The sequence below is a fragment of the Gymnogyps californianus genome, chromosome 3 (assembly GCF_018139145.2).
Source record: "Gymnogyps californianus isolate 813 chromosome 3, ASM1813914v2, whole genome shotgun sequence".
Classification (NCBI taxonomy): domain Eukaryota; kingdom Metazoa; phylum Chordata; class Aves; order Accipitriformes; family Cathartidae; genus Gymnogyps; species Gymnogyps californianus.
The window spans coordinates 11,856,142-11,875,638 of NC_059473.1; the positions used below are offsets into that span (position 1 = coordinate 11,856,142).

The following is a 19,497-nucleotide window of genomic DNA, read 5'->3' on the forward strand; positions in this document are numbered from 1 at the left end:
CATTAGGTGTCAGTGTGACAACAACCTTGATACACAAAGGCTGTTCTGGGGCGTGCAGGAATGCCACCCCATCCTAAACTTCTCATTTTCGACTCAGGGAAAATACAATATGCAACTGAAAGGAGGGAGAAGGTTGAAGAAAGCAAGAAACATTTTATTTCAGGTTTTTCCATCACCTAATTGAAGTTATTTGCTAACAGATAAGTGTGTTTGCATTTCATTCAGTGTGTCTCAGGTTCCCGGTGCTGCAGTTGTCAAAGAAATGTAATATTTACAAAACCAGGACAAGAGCTTCTGCACACACTGATCTGACACCCTATTTTGGGGCAAAAGAAACAGTCAATACTATTAGTAATTTGCAGTCCGCAGGAGGTAAACTGCTTTGCCCATATGCAAATGTTAAATTATGTAAGTTGATGCCTGCCGATGTTGATGCTTATAGATGGGTCCTGCACAAGTCGGTTAAAATACTGTATTAGAAAAACAACTAAAAGTTCCACTCATTCAGAAGAAAAGGATATAAAAACTTAAAAACTAGTTTTAAAGCAACTTTTTCTGTCTGAAATACTACCTTATTTTGGTGTATCAGTGGTACACATGATGCAGAAATAGTAAAAATATGACATATATTAAGGAGTTTGCACTTGTTTTTAAACAAAGTTTCAGGCACTTCCCAAAATGAGATGGCAAAGGTAGCAAACAGGTTTTGGTTACACGGGAGTTTTGAAAGTCAGTACAGTTTTAAAACAAAAATCAGTTTTGGGAAAAAAAGCATTTTCAGAAGAAAATTAATTTAAAAAATATTCTCCATTTGCCTCTAGTATTGAGAATACCTCAAGTACTTGTAGGATAGCATTTTTTTGCCTTATATTTGGAACTGGAAATGTTTCCACCATTAACTTTAATCGGATTTAGATCAGGTCAACATAATGGCTAAATCAGCTTGGCCTTCACTAGGATCAGGGAATCTGTTGTGCAAGAAGATCATTTGGATTCAGCTTTGCCTTCCTCTTTTCCCCTTTGAGATGGAAGAGATTGTGAGCATCGCTTAAATTTGGTGGGTTTTTTTTTATATTGATAGATTAAATCTTGAGTAGCACCATGCTGCTGTGATAAGCATCTGAGCACGCTGGCTTTTCTTTTAGCTACTTCCAGTTTTCTAGTAACTGCATGACACAGGAGTGGTTGGTCCTGAGCACGCACTGCACAGCCCAGAGTAATCCTAGCCAAGGCAAGGATCCTCAGGTACCATCTTTGCTACAGTTCCCCAAGTTGGATAGCTGCAGTTCTCTTTAACAAGAGCAAAGACTTCCAAAATTTGGCAGCCCTGCCCCGCTTCAAGTTGGAGGTGGGGAAAGAAAAATCTCATGTGCCAATTTGACCTCGTCTTTATAATAGATAATTATAGGCATTAGGAATAGAAAAGATGCCTGATTAAATGGCTCCAGCCACCTGCTAATACAAGATTGTGAAGTAATCCTTGACCATTTTCATATTAAGAGTTGCCACGATGATGTTCTTCCACTCCTTATGCTACTCAGCTTGCCTAGAAAGCTGTCTCCTATACTTTAGTTTCCTTGCACCCTATCTCTCTTTCGCTTTGTCCTGTCTTAAATAGCAGTGATTAAACCTTTCTTTGTATTGGTACTGGTGGGGGCTTGAAAGTTCCTGCTATCCTACACATCTATTTTGACTTCAGAAATACACATTTAAGAGCTCCTTATTTTTACGTGTGGTTTCAGACCAGGTTCTTCTTCTTGTTTGTGGTACAAAGGGAGCAGATGAAAACGCCAGCTGGGCTAGCAGTTGAGAAACCCCCAGCACTGGCCATTGTAGCTGGGTGTACCCCCCGCTCCATCGGGGCCCCAGGGTAGGAGTAAGTAGAGGCTCCAGGGCCAGGCACAACCTGCTCACATGGCACTCTCACCTAGAGTTAGTTTAGGTGTGTCCAAAGGTAATTTTGCTGATTTTGAAGCAAAATCATTAGTCAAATAGACCTGAAAGCAGCAGAGAGCTGTAAGCCTGCTTTAAACTGAGCACTGTTCTTGCAGAGAGAGTATTGCTTCAAGCCACTCTTTACAGATCAGAAAGAATCGTGGTGACAGTTTCCCTCTGACTGATCCCTTCTCTCTGCAGTGGGCTGAGTTCCCACCTGCAGCCTAAACCAGTCCAAAAATGTCCCACAAAATGTGAAGTGCAAGGAAGAGTTTCCACCCAAAGTCAGAGAAGAGGCAGAGGGAGCAGAGTCAAGCTTTAAGGAAGGACTACAAGGACGCAGTAATAACCAGGTAGATAGCAAACATCTCTGGGTGATGCACATCTGTGTGAAAAGGACTGGTGGTGGCACGTAAGGAAAGAAAAAGATCGCTGCAGCAATGCAGGAATGTGGAAAGACGCTTTGTAAGGGCAGACTTTCCCTATTGAACATTAATTGCTTTCCATGGATACAAAATGCACTTTAAGTGATGAAAGGAGTAGCTGACAAGCAATGCTGTATTCAACAGATGTCAGAGAATGCAGTCGAGGTTAATTACCTTCTCTTAAAAAAAAAATAATGTTTTTTTCTGAAAAGGTGAGCATCTGTCTGAGACAGAATCTTATCTCCAAACTCCTGTTGTCTACTTCAATGAGAAGAGGAGCAAGAAAGGGAATGAAATGGGGTGGTGAGGGGACTGCAGCAGGAGCCATGGTGATTTTTTTTCCCTGGCATCAGGCATCAGCTCTTTGCATCACTTCCCATGGACTTTCCTCCTGGTTACCTTCAAAAGCACAAGCAGTGCCAGGAGCTGCCCACAGCTCCCTCTGGGGCTCTGAGCTTCCAAGCGGCATCTGCAGCTGCTGCTCCTGCTGATGGAGTTTATTTAAATAGGCAGGGAGAAGTATTTGTGTTTGCAGAAGGCAGCATATAGTGTAAACTACCTCTGTGAGGTTTAAAGAAAAAAAACCACTCTGGTATTCATGCCACTCTGTAATTGAGGGATACCAGTCAGATGAAGATCTTCCCAGGAAGTGGAAGGAATAGCCTGGAAATGAAAAACCTGCTGTTTCTACAAGGTTGCATTTCCCCTTTGAAAGGGCGTACGAAGCGTAGTGTGTTCCCTTTCCAAAGCTTTATGTTTTCCCTCTAATGGTAAGGGATGGGAAGGAAAGTGTCAACCCATCAGTCAGGGTTTTCAGATGCCGATAGGTCACATCAGCTTTTAAGGCCTTTGGGCACGTGAACCACAGAATGTGCTGGTGGTTATCAGCAAGTCTGTGCAGCAAAGAGCTGGAGCGGGTGAGTGACGGGCTGTAAATGCCTATCAGGGAGGACCTGCCCTTCTATCTGCTTCAGTGGCTTTATTAGCCACACCTTTCTTGTAAATTGTAAAGTGTCAGTCAGGGTGCTCCAGAGATGGTTAAAACAAGACGTGCTCTAATACCCCAACTTCTTTTATGTTCTAGTGCCTTGAGGTGCATTTAGAAAATGCATCCAAGTTTTATCTCATATTGTAGGATTGAGCCAAGAGACACTGAACAGAGCACTGTATAAGTGTCGTTAAGAGAGCTTAGCAACAGGATGTCAGTATGCATATTGTGTGTCTATATATATGTATGCATGTGTGTGCAAACACACATCACAATAAAGTTTTAGACTTTGTAGGTTTAAAATAACATGTTGGTACCTACTGTGTAGCGTGTTTTCTATACATTGCACCAGTGTTGCTAATTTTCTATGCAGATACACACACACACAGAGACCCCATAAAAACTTGGCCCCCATTTTATGAAAACTTATCCAAGAAATTCCCAACTTAGTATCCTAATTCCTAAAGCACAAAAGGTATTATAGAAAGTCAGTATTTTTAAAGAGACTGAAAAAAACATATAAGCATTTCCAGTTTTGGTACATGGAAAGCTAGCTCCTGTTAAACTCTGCAGGTATTAAGCTCATTGATATTGGAGTAAGTTTAGTCTATACAACCTTCCAGCATGAGTAACACTTTTTTTCCATGAAACCCACTGACTATGAGCACATTAGTCTGGCAGAGGCCGGAAAGCAATACTGTTTTGTAATCTGGGCTTTATTTACAGACAGTATTCCCATTTTTCCATTATTTGGGTTAGGCAACTAACTGGTCCCAAGTTTTTCTTCATTTTTAAGAAAAAGAAAAAAACCTCCTTTTAATAAGTGTGTGCTTCACACTTTCAAACTTCAATAGCATAGAATTTTTCACTTGATCAGAAAGCTGATTTAATTTGCTGCTAGGTTAAATGTTAGAGGTTTCAGTCTTATGACCATGAATTCTCAAATTAAATTCAGTGCATTGCTTAAATTTCTAGCTGCAGTGCATTTAGCCTAATTGCTTTGGTAAGTTGGGTGCTTAGTAACTACTACTCTTCTGAATTTTCGTCTTTAAAGGCAAGCAATGAAATAAGCCTGAGGGGCACAGGTGGGCTAGCCTGCTCTTTGGGATTCACCTGTGGGGTCTTTGGATATCTCTTCCAGTCTGACCGCATCCTCAGACCATGTCTGATGAGGCTGTTCTGCTGACAAGGGTGAGCATTTAAACACCTGTAGGTTTTAGCCATTTAAGCCCAAATCAGTTTTGAAGCAATAAGAAAGGCTGAGCAAAATGGTTCAGATTTCAGTCAGTTGTCAACTAAATGTGTGCACTGGGCCTTTAAGTATTTGGCCAGACACATCTTGATTGCTTAGCTTTTGTTTTCGCCCTTGGAAAGTCAGCTGGATAATACCCTGTAGCCAAAGTCTATTCTGTGATGCTATAAGTGGGCTGGGCTGGGGGGTGAGAGGGAGAATTAACAAAAAACAGTGTTATATTTATGTATTTCCTGATTTTTTTGAGCCAAGCTATTTGCAGTCATTTGCAGTTTCCTTGCAATGCTAAATATAAAAATTGTAGGGACTTAAAATGATCCCACTGATGCAGTCTTTAAGGTGGGCTCTTCTCCTTGGGGACGAGTCACAATGCAAACACGGGGGTGATGGAAGCAATAGAGGAAACTTCCACCAACTGCACCCAGCAGGGGCAAGCCCTGAGAGTCTAGTTTTTTCTTCTTTGTTTACAGCGTTTTTAAGGCTTTGAGTTCTCACGCAGCATATATGTCATTAAATGGCTGATGCCTCTTTGCACACGTTGTTGTGATGGCCTGTGGCAACCTGAATTAATTGTTTCAGTAGTTGATGGTGGTTACTAGCCGTAATTATTATAATTTGCATTTATAAAAACATCTTTCATCTAAGGATCTCAAAATGCTTTTGCGCACATTTAATTAAGCTTCACAACATCCTGTGAGGTAAGTGTCAAGAGTGTTGTTGTATCCATTTTTACGCAGGTTTCTCCAAGAAAACAAGGTCAGTCTCTCACTTGACTGATATTTGGTTCACATCACACTTGCACAGGACAGAGCAACTAACACAGCTGCAGGAATTAAGGGTGCTGATCTGGGTCACTTTGCATCTCCCACATAGCTCTTGCTGCTGCCACACTATGTGGACACATGCACTAAGCCACCACAAACACAGTCAGAGCAACCTCAGCCCAGATTTCCAGTCTGAGATGGCCCTTTCTTTCCCAGGAGCACTCCAGCAGCAGAAAAGTCTTGGGAAGAAAAACAGATAAGCACCCTACATATTGCACAAGATGACATAACCCATCCTGCAAAGATCTGTTCTTTCTACAATTTTCTACCTTCACATTTAAGCCTCTCTTTGCAATCTGCGCACAACAAGACATTTCTACTGCAGCCAAAGCCAAGAAACTAGCTGCAAGCAACGTAAAGTTACCCTTTATCAGTCACTCGCTTGTTCTAGAAGAGGCTGCACGCACTTCATCTCCAGCCCCTACCAGTCTTAGACCCAACCTTATGGGCAATCAACACTTTTGAGATCTACTAAATCCTAGATTACCACTTGACTGTGGTATTTTAAAGTGAGGATCAACTCAAGCAAGATAGACTTGGAACTTGAGGGGACAACAGGAGGAGACAGTTTTCAAAAGCTCATTTCTTTTTCAAACATATGACTATGTTGTTTAAATTGAACCTGGCTCTCTCTAAGCTCTGTTGATCACCATATTAGCCCTGAGGAAGATAGGTCTAAGTAAGTGTTTGCAAATTGAGTAAGAAGTCCTGGGCTATACCTTCACAAGTTCTTTACCATCCCCATCAATTTATAAGGGCTTGTTTACATGTGGCAATGACCAGATTAGCTATTTTGAAAGAACTCTGCCTGTGGATGCACTTATTCCAAAATAAAAGCCACTTTGCTTTTCTAAATTAAGTGGACTTACAGGTAGAGAATGATTATTCTGAATAACATGAGAAAGAAAGTAATTTCATTCCTAAGTAGACCATTCAGCAGGAATATTCTGAAATGAGCTGTCTGGCTAATTTCTCACGTTGATGCTTTTTAAGGCACTGACATAGTCGCAGTGTCATAAACAACTAATTTTGTTCTCAGTGCATCCTTTTCCCAGAGAGGGTGTGCCAATGCAAGGCAAGAGTCAGGTTGCCTTTGTCAAAGGTCTTGCATACTTCTCTGTCTACCTGGCGTTATTTCTGCTTAACCTAACATCATGAAATCATTTCTGAAAACATTCCTGCTTTTTCTAACACCAAAAAGTACTGATGGAGCACAAATGGAAGAGACGTCAATGTGTCCTGCTCCACTTGTAGGAGATGCCAGTAGCAGCAGAGGCTTTGTCCTGGCTCCTTTGGAGGAGCACCCCAGTGAAGCCCAGGGAAAGTTGGTCCCGCTCCCCAACTTAAGCATGTCTGGAGCGTCCTTCAGGGATGGTATTGCTCATCCCCGATTCTTTTCAGTTCCCCTGAGTCAATGTACAGAATTTATTCTGGTCCACGTCTCTCTTGTGGGGGGAGGAACGCCTGGCAGCCAGAGGAGAAGGTCTGGCACAAGAACATACGTCATTTCATTTTACCTGATGCTGTCTACTTCACTTTCAGCAGAAATAGAGGACAGTCATTGGGCTAAGCCTGCATTTTACTGAAGCTTACTTCTGCTTTTCCTGTCCTCCAAACTTGTTCATGTCTACTGCTGCACAGAAAAATAAAATGCAGTAGTGACCTGGGGCTTGGGAGAATACAGTGCCATGGGAATCACAGCATCAGGCCCACGGAGGGGTTTTTTCTTGTGGCTACCAGAAAATCTTCAATAACTTCAAATCAGTACTTTTGGGGTCTGTTTCTTTTTTTGGAAGAGAGGAGGTAAAAATTCTGCTTGTGTTATCTCATATTGCAGAAATCGAGACTTGATGGGCACTGTATTATCCTTTTTGGACCTCAGTCACTCCCAAAGATTCAAGATGAACTCTGCCTGCCCAGGCACCAGAGTCGGTGCCCCAGGGAATTTCTTCATCTCTAAGGGATATGCAGGATGTGTACTCGCATGCCCTTGCTGCCTCTCAACTCCAGCTGTACATGCAGTTTTGCTTTAGGAACCTGTACCTCCAGTATTGCAATATCTTTTTTAGTCTCTGTCATCAAGAGTTTAAATACAGTTCAGATCAGGCTTAGTGGCCCAGCTCCAAATGAGGAGAATTGCTGCAATTCGTTATCTTGACAAATTAACTGGTCTGAGGCAATTCCTTTTTGAGAGAGATACAATTAGCTAACTCTTGAACTCTAGCCTTGCTCCAGCACTATGGCATAGTTATGCACCTGCTCAAAAAGTGTTGATACTACAACTAAGACTTTCCCACCTGTAAATGTAATTCCTGTACAGCCATGCCTTGCTGTCCTCGTGCCACTCTCGTACCCCACTGTAGTGTGGGATAATGATGCAGACCTCATTTGTAAAGGACTCTGACCTCAGCTGATTGATTAAAAAAACGGCTGTCTGAAGACCAAGGTGATCTTGTTGTATAGCCTCTAGGGGAGGGTCAGTGCTGGAAATGCAGGGTCCTTGTCACAAAACCACCAGAAGGGCCTGGCACGGAGAGTGTTACGTCAGAGAGACACATCACCAGTTGTCCCATCCTCTGTTTTGAGTACAGCTTCCTGGTCCAGTGGAAAAAGGCGGCTTTCCTACCCCTAATCCACTGTGTAGAAAACAGTAGCCCATGCAGACCCACAACAGAGATTTTCTTTGGAAAAGGAAGCATCCTTCTAATGGTGTTTTATCCCTGGGATTTAGGCAGGAGTTTCTAGCTGCAATCCCTCAGTCCTTGCATACCTGGTGAAAACTGGGTTGCCATCAGGTACAGTATCCCCCTCCTGACGTGGACTGGAGCTGATGCTCCAGGGAAGGCAGAGTGACCTCCAGTCTTGCCCTGGTCTTGCCCTGGTTTCCCTCACCTCCTGGCTTGGGGGAGCAGCTCCTTTCTACCAAGCAGTGAAAATACATCCGCAGCTACACATTGTTTTTCCAACCCAATGTGGGCAGATGCACTTCTCATCCCTTTCCCTGTGGAAAGCAACTCCTTCTGCCCCTCAGCTGTAGCTCACCCGTGGGCATCGTCTTCCCTTGCACAAGAGCTCCCGGGTGCTGACAGATATCCCTTAACTATTCGTCCGAACCATTCCCTTTTGGAAACTCTGGGATAAAGCTGTCCTACAGAAGGCTTGTGTTTGCCTAGCGCCTCTTTGTACGGACTTTGTGGCTGGGAGTTTCCTTGAGCTCCTCTTTGAACTCCAAGCCTTCAGCATCCAAAACATTTAACCCTCAATTTCTTTTCTGCTTTATCAGTTTGGCCAGCTTCCAGCTGGCAGCATTTATTTGCAGGCTTCCATTCTGCATCCTGTGTTTGCAGATGTATCTCTCTTTCAATTAACCCCCTGAAATGGTTTTCTTCTCCCCTGAGCCTACCTACCTCCAGTCTGGCCAGCACATCTCCCTGCTCTGGATGCCTGGAGGGCGGAAGCTGGGAGCAGAGACGCTTGGTCCTTGGGCTGGAAGTGCCAAGCAGAGGGTGTGCCCTGTACACGGGCGTCAGGAAGAGCAGCTGAAGGAACACGCAAGTTTGGCAGTGCCTGCTTTGCCCATTGTGGGTTGGGGCTTGCAATGCCAGAGGCACTTTTGCCTCTGTGGAGTCTCTAGAGCATCACTTAAGAATAGTCAGGTCTTCCCTGAATGCTTTCGCTGACATGCTCTGGAGCACACACCCACATTTCCACTGCTGCAGCCTTCACCCCAAACAATGGGAATGTCTCTGCTCACCAGCAGCTTTTGCCCAGCTTTCCTTTAGAACAGGTATTTCTAGATAGTCACTTAAAATGAAAAAAAAAAAGACAAAAAAAAGACCTGGTCTAAAGTACCACTTACCAAACAAAGAAACTGCCTAGTCACCAGGAATGTCCTCCCTCCTGTGCCTGCTGTAATTACTGAGCAATAGCAGCAGCCTTAGGTTGCTCATCTCATGTCTTGGCACTCCAGGTTGTTACCATGCATCAGCAGCCGAGAGGAGGGCCGCTTGCCTGCTGCCAAGATTACGAGGCAAACTTCATGTGGTTCGGGAAACCCGATAAAATCTAGAGGTGCAAGATCTCTATTGCTGGGACGCTAATCAAGCCTTTGAAGTGAAAGGGCCTGGAATTGAAGCAAATCCTTGGTTATTCAGTCTCTTTCAGCTGGTCACCCATCACGGCTTGGTACTACCACATCTGGATCACCCTGTAAGACACAACTTTTTTTTTAAATTAAATAATATTGGCACTGCTAGGGTAGTTCCTAAGGAACCTGATTACTTAGGCTCCAGGGAGATATAAAATGAACTCTTCAGCCTATATAGTGGTTAGCTTAATTTTGTGTATGATTCTAGCAGAGCAAATGAGTAGTAAAGATTGAAATCTCACCTGGAGCTAGTAAAGACTTGGCATTTCCATTTGCAGAAAGTTTTAAAGCCAGGTTTCACTGCAAGCTGCAGAAGACTGCTAAGTGAAATATAATTGTCTAGGCTACAAAAAAAAAAGAGGAGTTGTTTATAAATGTTAACTACTTCTTCAGTTTTAGCACACAACTTTTATTTTAATTCTTAAATTTCCTGGCACACCCACTGAAACAGTTTTACTGCTGCTGATATGCCTAATATCCAACTAGTGAAATAATGACATGTTATGCTACCATTAAGGGTTGCTTCTACTTAATAGTGATTGAAGTGCCTTATCTTCTCAGGTATCAAATTGTTAAATTACAACACAAATGGGATATATTCTGATTTAATGTACCTTTTCCAGCTCTCTCAGCAGTAACAGCTGTTCTCAATGAGTTTTAAAAGTACTATGAAAACAATACTTTGACAATTTATATTTGTCAAATGAAAACATGTCAGCACTCGGAATTAACAAAACAACACAAGAATAATCTAAAAATAAGAAGCCATGGAAAACTAGACCAAAAGAAGCAGAGAAGTGTAGAGTTATGTTTTTCCACACACGCAAACAAAGCTGTGTGGTTTCCCTGCAGGAATTTGTTGAAACTAAACAATTTTATTAGAATCTGTTTATTTAGAAAGACATTTTCAGGAAAACAATTGTAGCCAGAAAAAAGAGCTGACCACACTCAAGTCAGGAATGGAAGTTCCCACTAATTTTGATACGAAAAGAATTTTACCCAGTGGCTTTAAAAATACCTTCATGTAGTTTGAGAAAACCTGGGGTAGAGTTAAGGTGGAGCAACTTGATAATGCGTGAGATCATGCTCAATCTCACGCCTCCTGCAGTGGTTATTTGCCTTAAAAAAAAACAAAACAAAACAAAACTCAAAAGCATAAGAGCTTGATTTCAACGGGTCAAAATAAAAAATTAAAATAAAAATTAAAGAAGTCAATGCATAATAAAAGGAGATGTGAACTTATTCACATGGAAATAGCTATTCTGGTAAAAAAAAGAATGTAAATGCCTAAAAAAAAGTGTGATTGTTTGGGTTATTACTAAACTATACTGTTTTACAGCACTCACTTTGCTTAACCATTTGCATTTCTTCAGACCCTTGATTTGTTTCTTTCAGAAAATGTCTGCTATTTACTTCTTTTTTTAAAAAAAAGAGCAGTATGTGTGAAGTCTGTGTGGTTCACTGGGAGTTCATTGGGATATATTTGCAACTCCTGAAGCAAAAAAATGGTATTTTATCTTTAGAAGGAGTTACATTTTTTGAACTTACTGAATTTTTCAAAGATCAGCATGAAGAGTTCTGATTAAATGCTTGCTTCAGCGTTTTAAAGGCTTCTTGTGTCCCTGTTGCCTAAGGAGGTCGTACATTACGATTGCTCTGTAAACATCAGATTGTACAGAATTGGCTCTGCATACCATGCCAGGCACACAAAGAAGAAGTCAAATGGCTTATCTCTCGCTTATCAACTAGTTTATTTTTCATGCCCAAAAAAGGCTGTATTTTTACAAGAGCAGCTGCTGCTTTGTAAATAATTTAATGGCTTCTATTAAGTAGAGCTGTCAATTTTGCAAACAATATTAAAAGAAGATTTTCATTTTACCATGCACGTTTTAAAATGCATTTTTATCCCTGAAAGTCCAGTGGAGGATACTGGAGAATGGAAACAGCTTCTGATTTGCAGACACAGATCTAAAAGCGAATAGGTACGGTTAAATAATGACACATATAGGAGCAGGGAAGGAACACCCGTGTACGGTGTTCAGAGAGCATCCTGCTCATTAAAGCGTAGGAAAACTTTTAGTGGACTTGTAAAGAAATGTATTTGGCTATTTCAGACAGGCACTAGATGTAGCAATAGCAGCTATCAGCAAATTTTGGAAATGCAGAATGTACATTGTGCGGTTGTGTGTGTACAACATTATCCTAATATTGATCAAGACAAATAGGATTTCGTAGATAAAGATTTTTAGCACAATATAATTCATATTATTGCATCTGATAAATGACTTTAATGATTAAAGTCAGCTGCGATACCAACTGTCAAGTTTTTGAAATTCAAATTCAGATTCAAATCCCCGATCCTAACATGATAAGCAAATACTAGGTTAGAATTAAAAACAACAAGAGTTTATTGTGCAATAAGCCAAAGGAAGATCCCAGATTACGTGAATACAAAATCTTAGGTGCAACTTGTGATACCTCCAATGCTAGCACAAAGTCGAGTCTTTATTAAGCACCAAACCCTAGCCAGAGCCCTCATCTAGATGTGAGGACCACCACCCTCTCCCAGCTCTATGGCGTTGTTGCCAAAATCCATCCCTTTTTAATTAAATGTGGGATATGTTGCCTCTGATTTGGGAAGGGCTTTGTTGTTTAAACAGTGTTCCTTGCGCATTTGTTTTTCCTGCTGTAGCACTTCTCACAGGGAACACAGTCCAATGTCCCACAACAAAAATGTTTGTTTCTTTACTCTAGAGCTCATATCTGATGGTTTTGTGGCTTCGAACCACTCCTGGCATCTGATCCTATCTAATGTTCTACTGCAACACTGCAGCTGTATACCCAGACTAGAATAGGTTCAATCCTTGTAACTTGAGGTCAGTTTTAGATATTTAATTTAGATATGAAAGTGCAAAGAAATCTATTTGCACTCCAGTGGCTAAGAACCCCCCTCATCCCCCAGTTTGGGCTACAAGTGTGCTTGCATGTGACAGAGTGCTCTGTTTTCCATGAGGTTCCTGTGGATCCAGTAGCATTATTTAACAAGGTGTAGCTGTGCTGCATCCACAGTGCAAAATATCAAAGTCAGTGGCCATGGTTATAATTGCTCATAGCGTTCATCGTATTAGAAATATGCCACACAAGGACTGGGTACATCCAAATTGTACCCCAGTCCACGTTACAAAACTGCTAGGTCCCACCCAGAGCATGTGCGTGAGTTAACTGAAGTGATTGACATAAGAGGGCTGTGATTTATTCAGATCTAGTTCTCAGGAGGTACAAGAAAATGCAAATTAATAGTATGATGGAAAGAGATCAAGACAAAGCTGACCCAATCCTATTTTGTTTCCTTTCTCAATACACACTCCTCTCTCAGCATCTCTCAGGGTTTTACGTTCTGAAATGCCACTGCTCCTTGGAGCTAGGTCAGCCTCAGGAGTGATGTCTAAGGAGAAGCCATGGACATCATATATTGGTGAAAGTTTGTAACTTTAAGGGGGTAAGTTATGTAGGCCGTAGACATTACTGAGTAGGTGGAAAAAGAAAAAAAAAGAAAAAAAAGATACATTACACCAGTTTGACTCACACTGTATGTCTTAGCTTTGACATTTAGAAAACTAAAAGGTTTAACATTTCCCTCCTTAAAAGCTAAGGCCAAGTGAAGAGGGAGGCTCTTCAGGACCGAAGACTGTTCACAGGTGGAAGCATGGCAGTAAAAGCTGTGTTCCCAAGCAGAGGCTGTCAAAGTTTGTCCCACAAGAGCTGCGGTGGATTTTGCCTACACACACGTCAACAGGAATTTTGTTTAAGCCCTTCCCCAGACTTCTTCACGCATACCAAAAGCAGTTTCTCCTGCACCTTTTTAAGTTCTCCATATTGCTCCCCTCCTTCTCTTGGCTGCTCACTCTGCAACAGGCTCCAAGAAGAGGTCTCCAAAACCGACTTTACTTGCCCTTGAGTTGAGATTCCTAGACGTAGAGCATTGCTCATACACCTGTTTTCTCCCGTCTGTGTTTTTTCTCTCTTGGGATTTTTTATTCAAGGTAGAGGAGAAATTGCACCAGGGCCAGTTTAGCTCCTTTATTTATTGTAACGTGGTGTGCATGCTTGGAGGTGTGTTGCCCCTGACCGAGTTGGTTGTTTTCAGCAATTCCCCACATTGCTCCACGTGTGGGAAACGGCAGCACAGGCGGAGAATATCAGTTACCTGAGAAAGCCACATTGGTTGCCACACTTCACCCTCTCTCACACCGCAGATGCTCATAATATTTAGGTAGCATGAAGAGTAGAAATAGTCCGCAGCAATCTTACGGCGTTAGCTTTTTAGGACTCGGAGATTCAGAAATGCTTACAAGTAGATTTGCCCTCCTAAGCAGGTGAGCATTCTGGGTCTCCAGCCAAAATGTAAACTAGCAGTATGGCAATGCTCGCAAGAGCATTATATTCTTCGCACTGCCCATGGTGTTGCCATGGGTATCGTGCAGATTAGCTTATACAGGATCCAGGAAGGCAGAGAACAAGGGGAGAAAAACAGGATTAAAAAAGAAAAAACGCAAAAGGGTCTTACGATTTTGAGAAAAATCTTTTAAAGTCTTTATCTGTAACAGGATTTTTTTCCTTAATCCAAACTCTGCTAGCCTGGGGTTTGATTAAATTTTTTATTTTTTTTTTTAAGTCTCACACCTAGAATATGCAATTCCTCCTCTATATTTTTAAGTGGTTCAGGTATTTTCAAACAATTTCCTTCCCCAAAGGGTTCAGACTGGAAGTTGGGAATTGGAAGCCCCTCCTTCACCTACTTGAAGACTTCAGGTCTTGATTGTGAACCAAAATATTTTTAAACAAAGCTAAGGAAAGACTTTATTTTTAAAGGAAGGAGTTACACATACCTTTGTGGGGGAACAGTCCAATTCATAAGACCTTGATCCGTGTGGCAACAGTGAAATACTCACACGCAGCAGCCTTTGGCAGCCAGCTAGACCTTCTGTAGTTGACAATTTAGAGAAGGCATTTCTTCCTTGCCAACTAAAGCCAACACACACACACTCCCTCCCTTCCAAAAACTCTTGGACTTGTTATTTTTGCTGGTCGTTAGCTACTTGGCCTCCTTTTCAAGGGGAAAAGTCAAGAGTGAAACCTGTATAAGCATATGGTTTTCCATTTGATTTGATCCATTACAAGAGAGGACACGCTTGTCCTTATTGGCATCTAAGAAGGCAAACAGTTGGCAACTTGGTTGGTACTTTTAAATTGAGTAAGCCTGATATCATATCTTGATTCATCTTAACAGAACTTCTGGGGCAGTCAGACGAAGATGACCCATCTCACGAATCTTTCATTGACCGATCTTCAGAGCACGGAGAAGAGCGCGACCCACCTGCTCCCAGTCCAGCCATCAGACTGCCAGCACAGAGCTGCTCCCGCAGGTGAGCAGTGCAGGAAAGGGCACACAGGCAACTTGTGAGTCTATCAAAGACGTTTCATAAGGCCAAGGAAAATCCTGTATTTCCGTAACAGAAGATGGAAGGGAGGGGGGAACAATTAACTAAAATACTTTTGAAATGTATGTTTGATATTCTGAACTTCCCTGACAACCTCAGTTGTCATCTGCATCATGACTGTAAATGGAATAAAACATAAGACATTAAGCAGGAACTAAGAAAAACTTGGAAGCCAGAAGGACATGGCATGGACACAAAGCAATCTCCAGAAACACAGTTTGCGAGCATTTAACATGCACTAGCACAACCATTTTCAAATAAAACATTCAGGCGAATACAGCCTTCCTTGATGAATGTGCAAGAAGAGAGAAATACAGCAATGGAAATGCAGCGAATTAACAGTTACAGGTGGTAAACAGAACTTTTAAAAACCTAACATGATCTTTACAGATTTCTGTAAGCTCATCACTAGCCTGTGATCAAAATTCCTGGGATGACCTTTCGAGAGTGCCCTGCTTCCAAAGTTGATTAAAACCTGGAACTTACCTGTTATGAGAGAAACAACAGGTCTGATGACTGGGATTTTTTTCAATGCTTTTGTTGCTAGTGAACCAGCACACCACCTTGCAATGGGTGGGAAATTAGAATGAAACAGCTCTTCTGCAAAGATTAAAAAAGCATTTATTTCTCGTATTTTTCTTCATACATTCTTGATAGAAAAGAAACAATTATTTGTTCCCAGTAAGTCTATAGATGCACTTATTTTTTTTTCTATGCCTACTGTATGTAGGAACATTTTTAGTAAATCTAGTGTGAGTACAATGTTGAACTTCCACATTGACAAATCATCCTAACCATTTGTATATAACTGTGCTAAACACTCTTCGTGTGGACAAGAAACACATTTCTTTCTCCTTCTGGAAATCTGTATATTACCTAGTTTTCCATCTTTCCTCACATGAAGAGATTGAGCTTTTGCAGTATTAGATATAATATCCATTATACCAACTGCACACCACTAATGAAATATTTATTTTAAAGATAGCCTACAACTTTTAGGATACAGAACACTGTCTAAAGCTTTCAGAGATATCTAATGGATTTGGAGATGGGGCCTGCTTTTAAAAATATAGTGCACAATTATTCTGTCTTAACTTTCAGGGTGGAGATAGCACCATATTGATATGGGCAAATAATAAAGACAGTAAGATCATGCTGGAGACTGTATTGACTACAGAGGACTTTCCAAGTCCTCCAATGAAAGGAGCTCCTTTAACAGAGCACTAGAGCAGAGACTAATCCCAACATGCCTCTGATCCCAAGGTATAAACATGCTATCCTCCCGTCAGCTCACCTTTTCCCTTTTGGAGGTTGCTATGACTCACACGTCTCTGGCAGTCCCGCATCTGCCTTCATCAGGCGTCTTGGGAGAGAGATTGCAGGGTTCAACTTTACTCCTACTCCCAGGCTCCCCGGCGTGACCACGTTTGCTGCGCCTGCCCAGGTGGGTCACCAAAAGTTGCTGAGCCTCACGAGTGGCTCCTTGCAATCGCCAGAGCTGCATAAACTGCTGGGATTTCCCGAGGCTTTTGTTTGCCTCTTGCCAGGTTGGTGAATATAAAGCAAGCTCCCCACCCACGCGACCAGCTCCTCTGCCTGCTGACACCAGGTGCTTGCAGCTGACCTCCCCCAGGAGAGGCCGGAGTTTTTGGTGGCCTCTTGCAGAGCTGTGAAAGAAAACTTCTCACAGATCCCCTGGCTGGCCACAGCCGCTTGAAGCCTGCCAACGCGAATCTGAGTTTTAAAGACACTCCCTGTGACAATGCCAACTGGCTGGGAAGGTCACCTGCTGAGGCACAGGTGACTCCAACAACCTCTTCTCTGTGCTTAAAAAAAACCACAGACGGTTACAAGCACATAACTGTGGCTTGTGTTTTGCCTCCAGTTTCACAGAGTTTGTTTTCTATAATACATCTGCTGCCAAGTCTGCATCAGACTTCTTCATGTGAAGAAATTTCTATAAAGAAAGGAAGGGTTTGAGTGTTGGGAGCCTACATAGATAGGGACATTCTCAGTTCTGCAGTCATTGCAATGTTTCATCTCTCTGGCCAAGATACTCCAGCATTACTAGTAACCAGATCTGGCTGCCTAAACTGAGACATCGGCAGAAGACACTTAGTTTATAATGGGTAGATGGTTACGCAGCACTTGAGGAAATTTCTTTAAATTGATCCAACATGTGAACCCAAAATTAAATCGTATTTGCTTTCTGCTGCCTCAGTGAATTCACTTGAAAAATGGCGACAACAACGCCTTACTAAATCGCAGTGAAGTTTATGAAATCGCAGCTGTATAGTGCTTGCAGCTGAGCATCTTAGTAGTGCACAGCAGCATTATTATTCTAACCGATTTCCCACATCACAAATTCACATCTGACATTTCCACTGTCCACTTCTTTCCAGCCTCCAACCACTACCTGCAGTTTCAAAATCAATAATCAGGACACATTCTCTCTCCTGTAAAGGCCCTTCGTCATTCATTAACTTGGTCATTTTTTGTTTCGTTATTGACTTTCTCCATTTCTCATGCTGTTTAACGCTAGTCTTCGGTGTTTATGTATTCTGCTCACCAGTAGGAAAAATGTACATCCTGAATCATTTCCTATTTACTTCTGAAGTCTTTCCCCTCAAGAAAAACAAAAGAAGAAAATTTCATTTTTGTAATGTATTTACTGTTCCCTAACCCCATGCACAATACAGCCTCCTGTCTTGGCCAAGTCACTTCAGCCACGCTTTATATGTATTACTGTAGGCAACTTGTTGATTTACCTCCTCAGCATCATTTAAATCCTTGAGATACTGTCTCTGAGGACTTGATTTGTAGTCTGGGGAGCAAGGTTAGTCTGTAGCTTTTGTTTGCTTCATCCTCTGCACGTTGGCATACCATGACTTCCTACAGCAAATGTCCTTGCTGGTGATGTGACAAGAGTCAGTTCAGATCTGGACTCCTAAGCATTGCTCCAAGTTTAACGTGAGGGAATGTACTGCTGCTCTCTTTGTGACCTTCCAGGTCCTTGCCAGTGCCGATGGTTCATTTCTGTTGTTATCCGGCACAAGTCCCCGCTGGGTCACAGACCTGAGCTGAAGCAACCTTGAAGCTGGATCTAACTGAACAGTTGAATCTGCTTTGAGAAGAGCATTGGGCCAGATCACCTCCAGAGCTCCCTTCCAACCTAAATAAAATCTGTTCTTTGCAAGTTGAGCATCAGTGTTCGGTGTCATTAATCTTGCAGTAAAACCCTGACAACCTCATCTGTACAAGTTAATTGTAAGTCAGTCACACAAAGCCAGCAGCACCGCTTGTGCATTTGGCCTGCATGAATTCAAGTACTCCCAGGCTCTGCTATCTTCTGGGTAGCAGTGGTTCCCCTAATCTCTGTAAGACACCACGACGGGATTTTGCAGATGTTTGGCAAGAGTACTTGACGGCTGCTCTTTCTTCTTTCCCAGAGTCTTTTGTTGTCTGCCTTGGCTTTACATCTTTGTACCAGCTAGTCACACCAAACCCATGAAATCAATTGACCTACATTACTGCATTTCTAACACTACCACCCCTGTCAGACCCAGATACTGTCCCAAATCTGTATCTCACCCAAGTTTCTGGAAGCTCATCTCCAGCACATACCCAGACTTCTTTCTTTCTTGTATTTCAACTTTGACAGAACCTTTGTTTTGGGACAGCTGAGGCATATGTCATGAATTACACCTAGGCAGAAGCCCTGGGCAAGGGCCCTGTGAAGACTAGCAGAAGACGTTTCTGTTTAACTTACTTAATAAACCTTGTTACTGACTCCCCTACAGGGAGCCTGACATCTGCGTATGTGTAACAGAAGCCCAGTTTTCAGGCTGCATGATTAACAAATCACTTCAATTAACTCTTCACATCATCATCTCCTTTGCCTAACAAGGAAAGCCATAGCCTGGGATGGAGACAGGGACAGAAAAGGCTGGAACCAAAATAATAATTCATGAAATAGTTTCAAGGGTTTATTTCTTTGAGAACTTATTCTAGGCAAAGTCTGGCTTCTCTTCTTGCCTTGACAGTCAGAAAGCAGAGAACTTAGTTTGAGACTAAAGTATGTTTTACAGATGGAGAAAATTGGCTTAATTCCATGATGTTTTATGAAAGTAGCAATAGTGTGACTGTCAGCGGAGAACTGTAGTCAACTTTCTGACTGTGCACACACACAGAGAGTAAGTTGTGGGCAATAAAGATTTCAGGACAACACTCCAGATATAGAGGCATTTTATTTGCTGCATGATTTCTTTCACTCTAACATGAACAGGACAGTTAAATACCACCAACAATGCACAGTCCAGTGAATAATTTTACAAGACAAAGCTCTCATCTCTGGCTTACGTTTGCCATTGACTATTGCCATTCTCTCCTTCCAAGTGTCAGATATGTTATAGCCTAGCAGGTCTT

General features: G+C 42.1%; 1 protein-coding gene across 1 annotated transcript in view; it reads left to right on the plus strand.

Annotated features, from left to right (window-relative positions):
- Positions 1-19,497, plus strand: part of WDPCP (WD repeat containing planar cell polarity effector) — a 157,964-nt gene that overhangs the window by 127,019 nt on the left and 11,448 nt on the right. Inside the window, exon 16 of the mRNA XM_050894524.1 lies at positions 14,862-14,997. Coding sequence (XP_050750481.1) covers positions 14,862-14,997 — 136 coding nt within the window. The remainder of the gene's footprint in view (positions 1-14,861; positions 14,998-19,497) is intronic.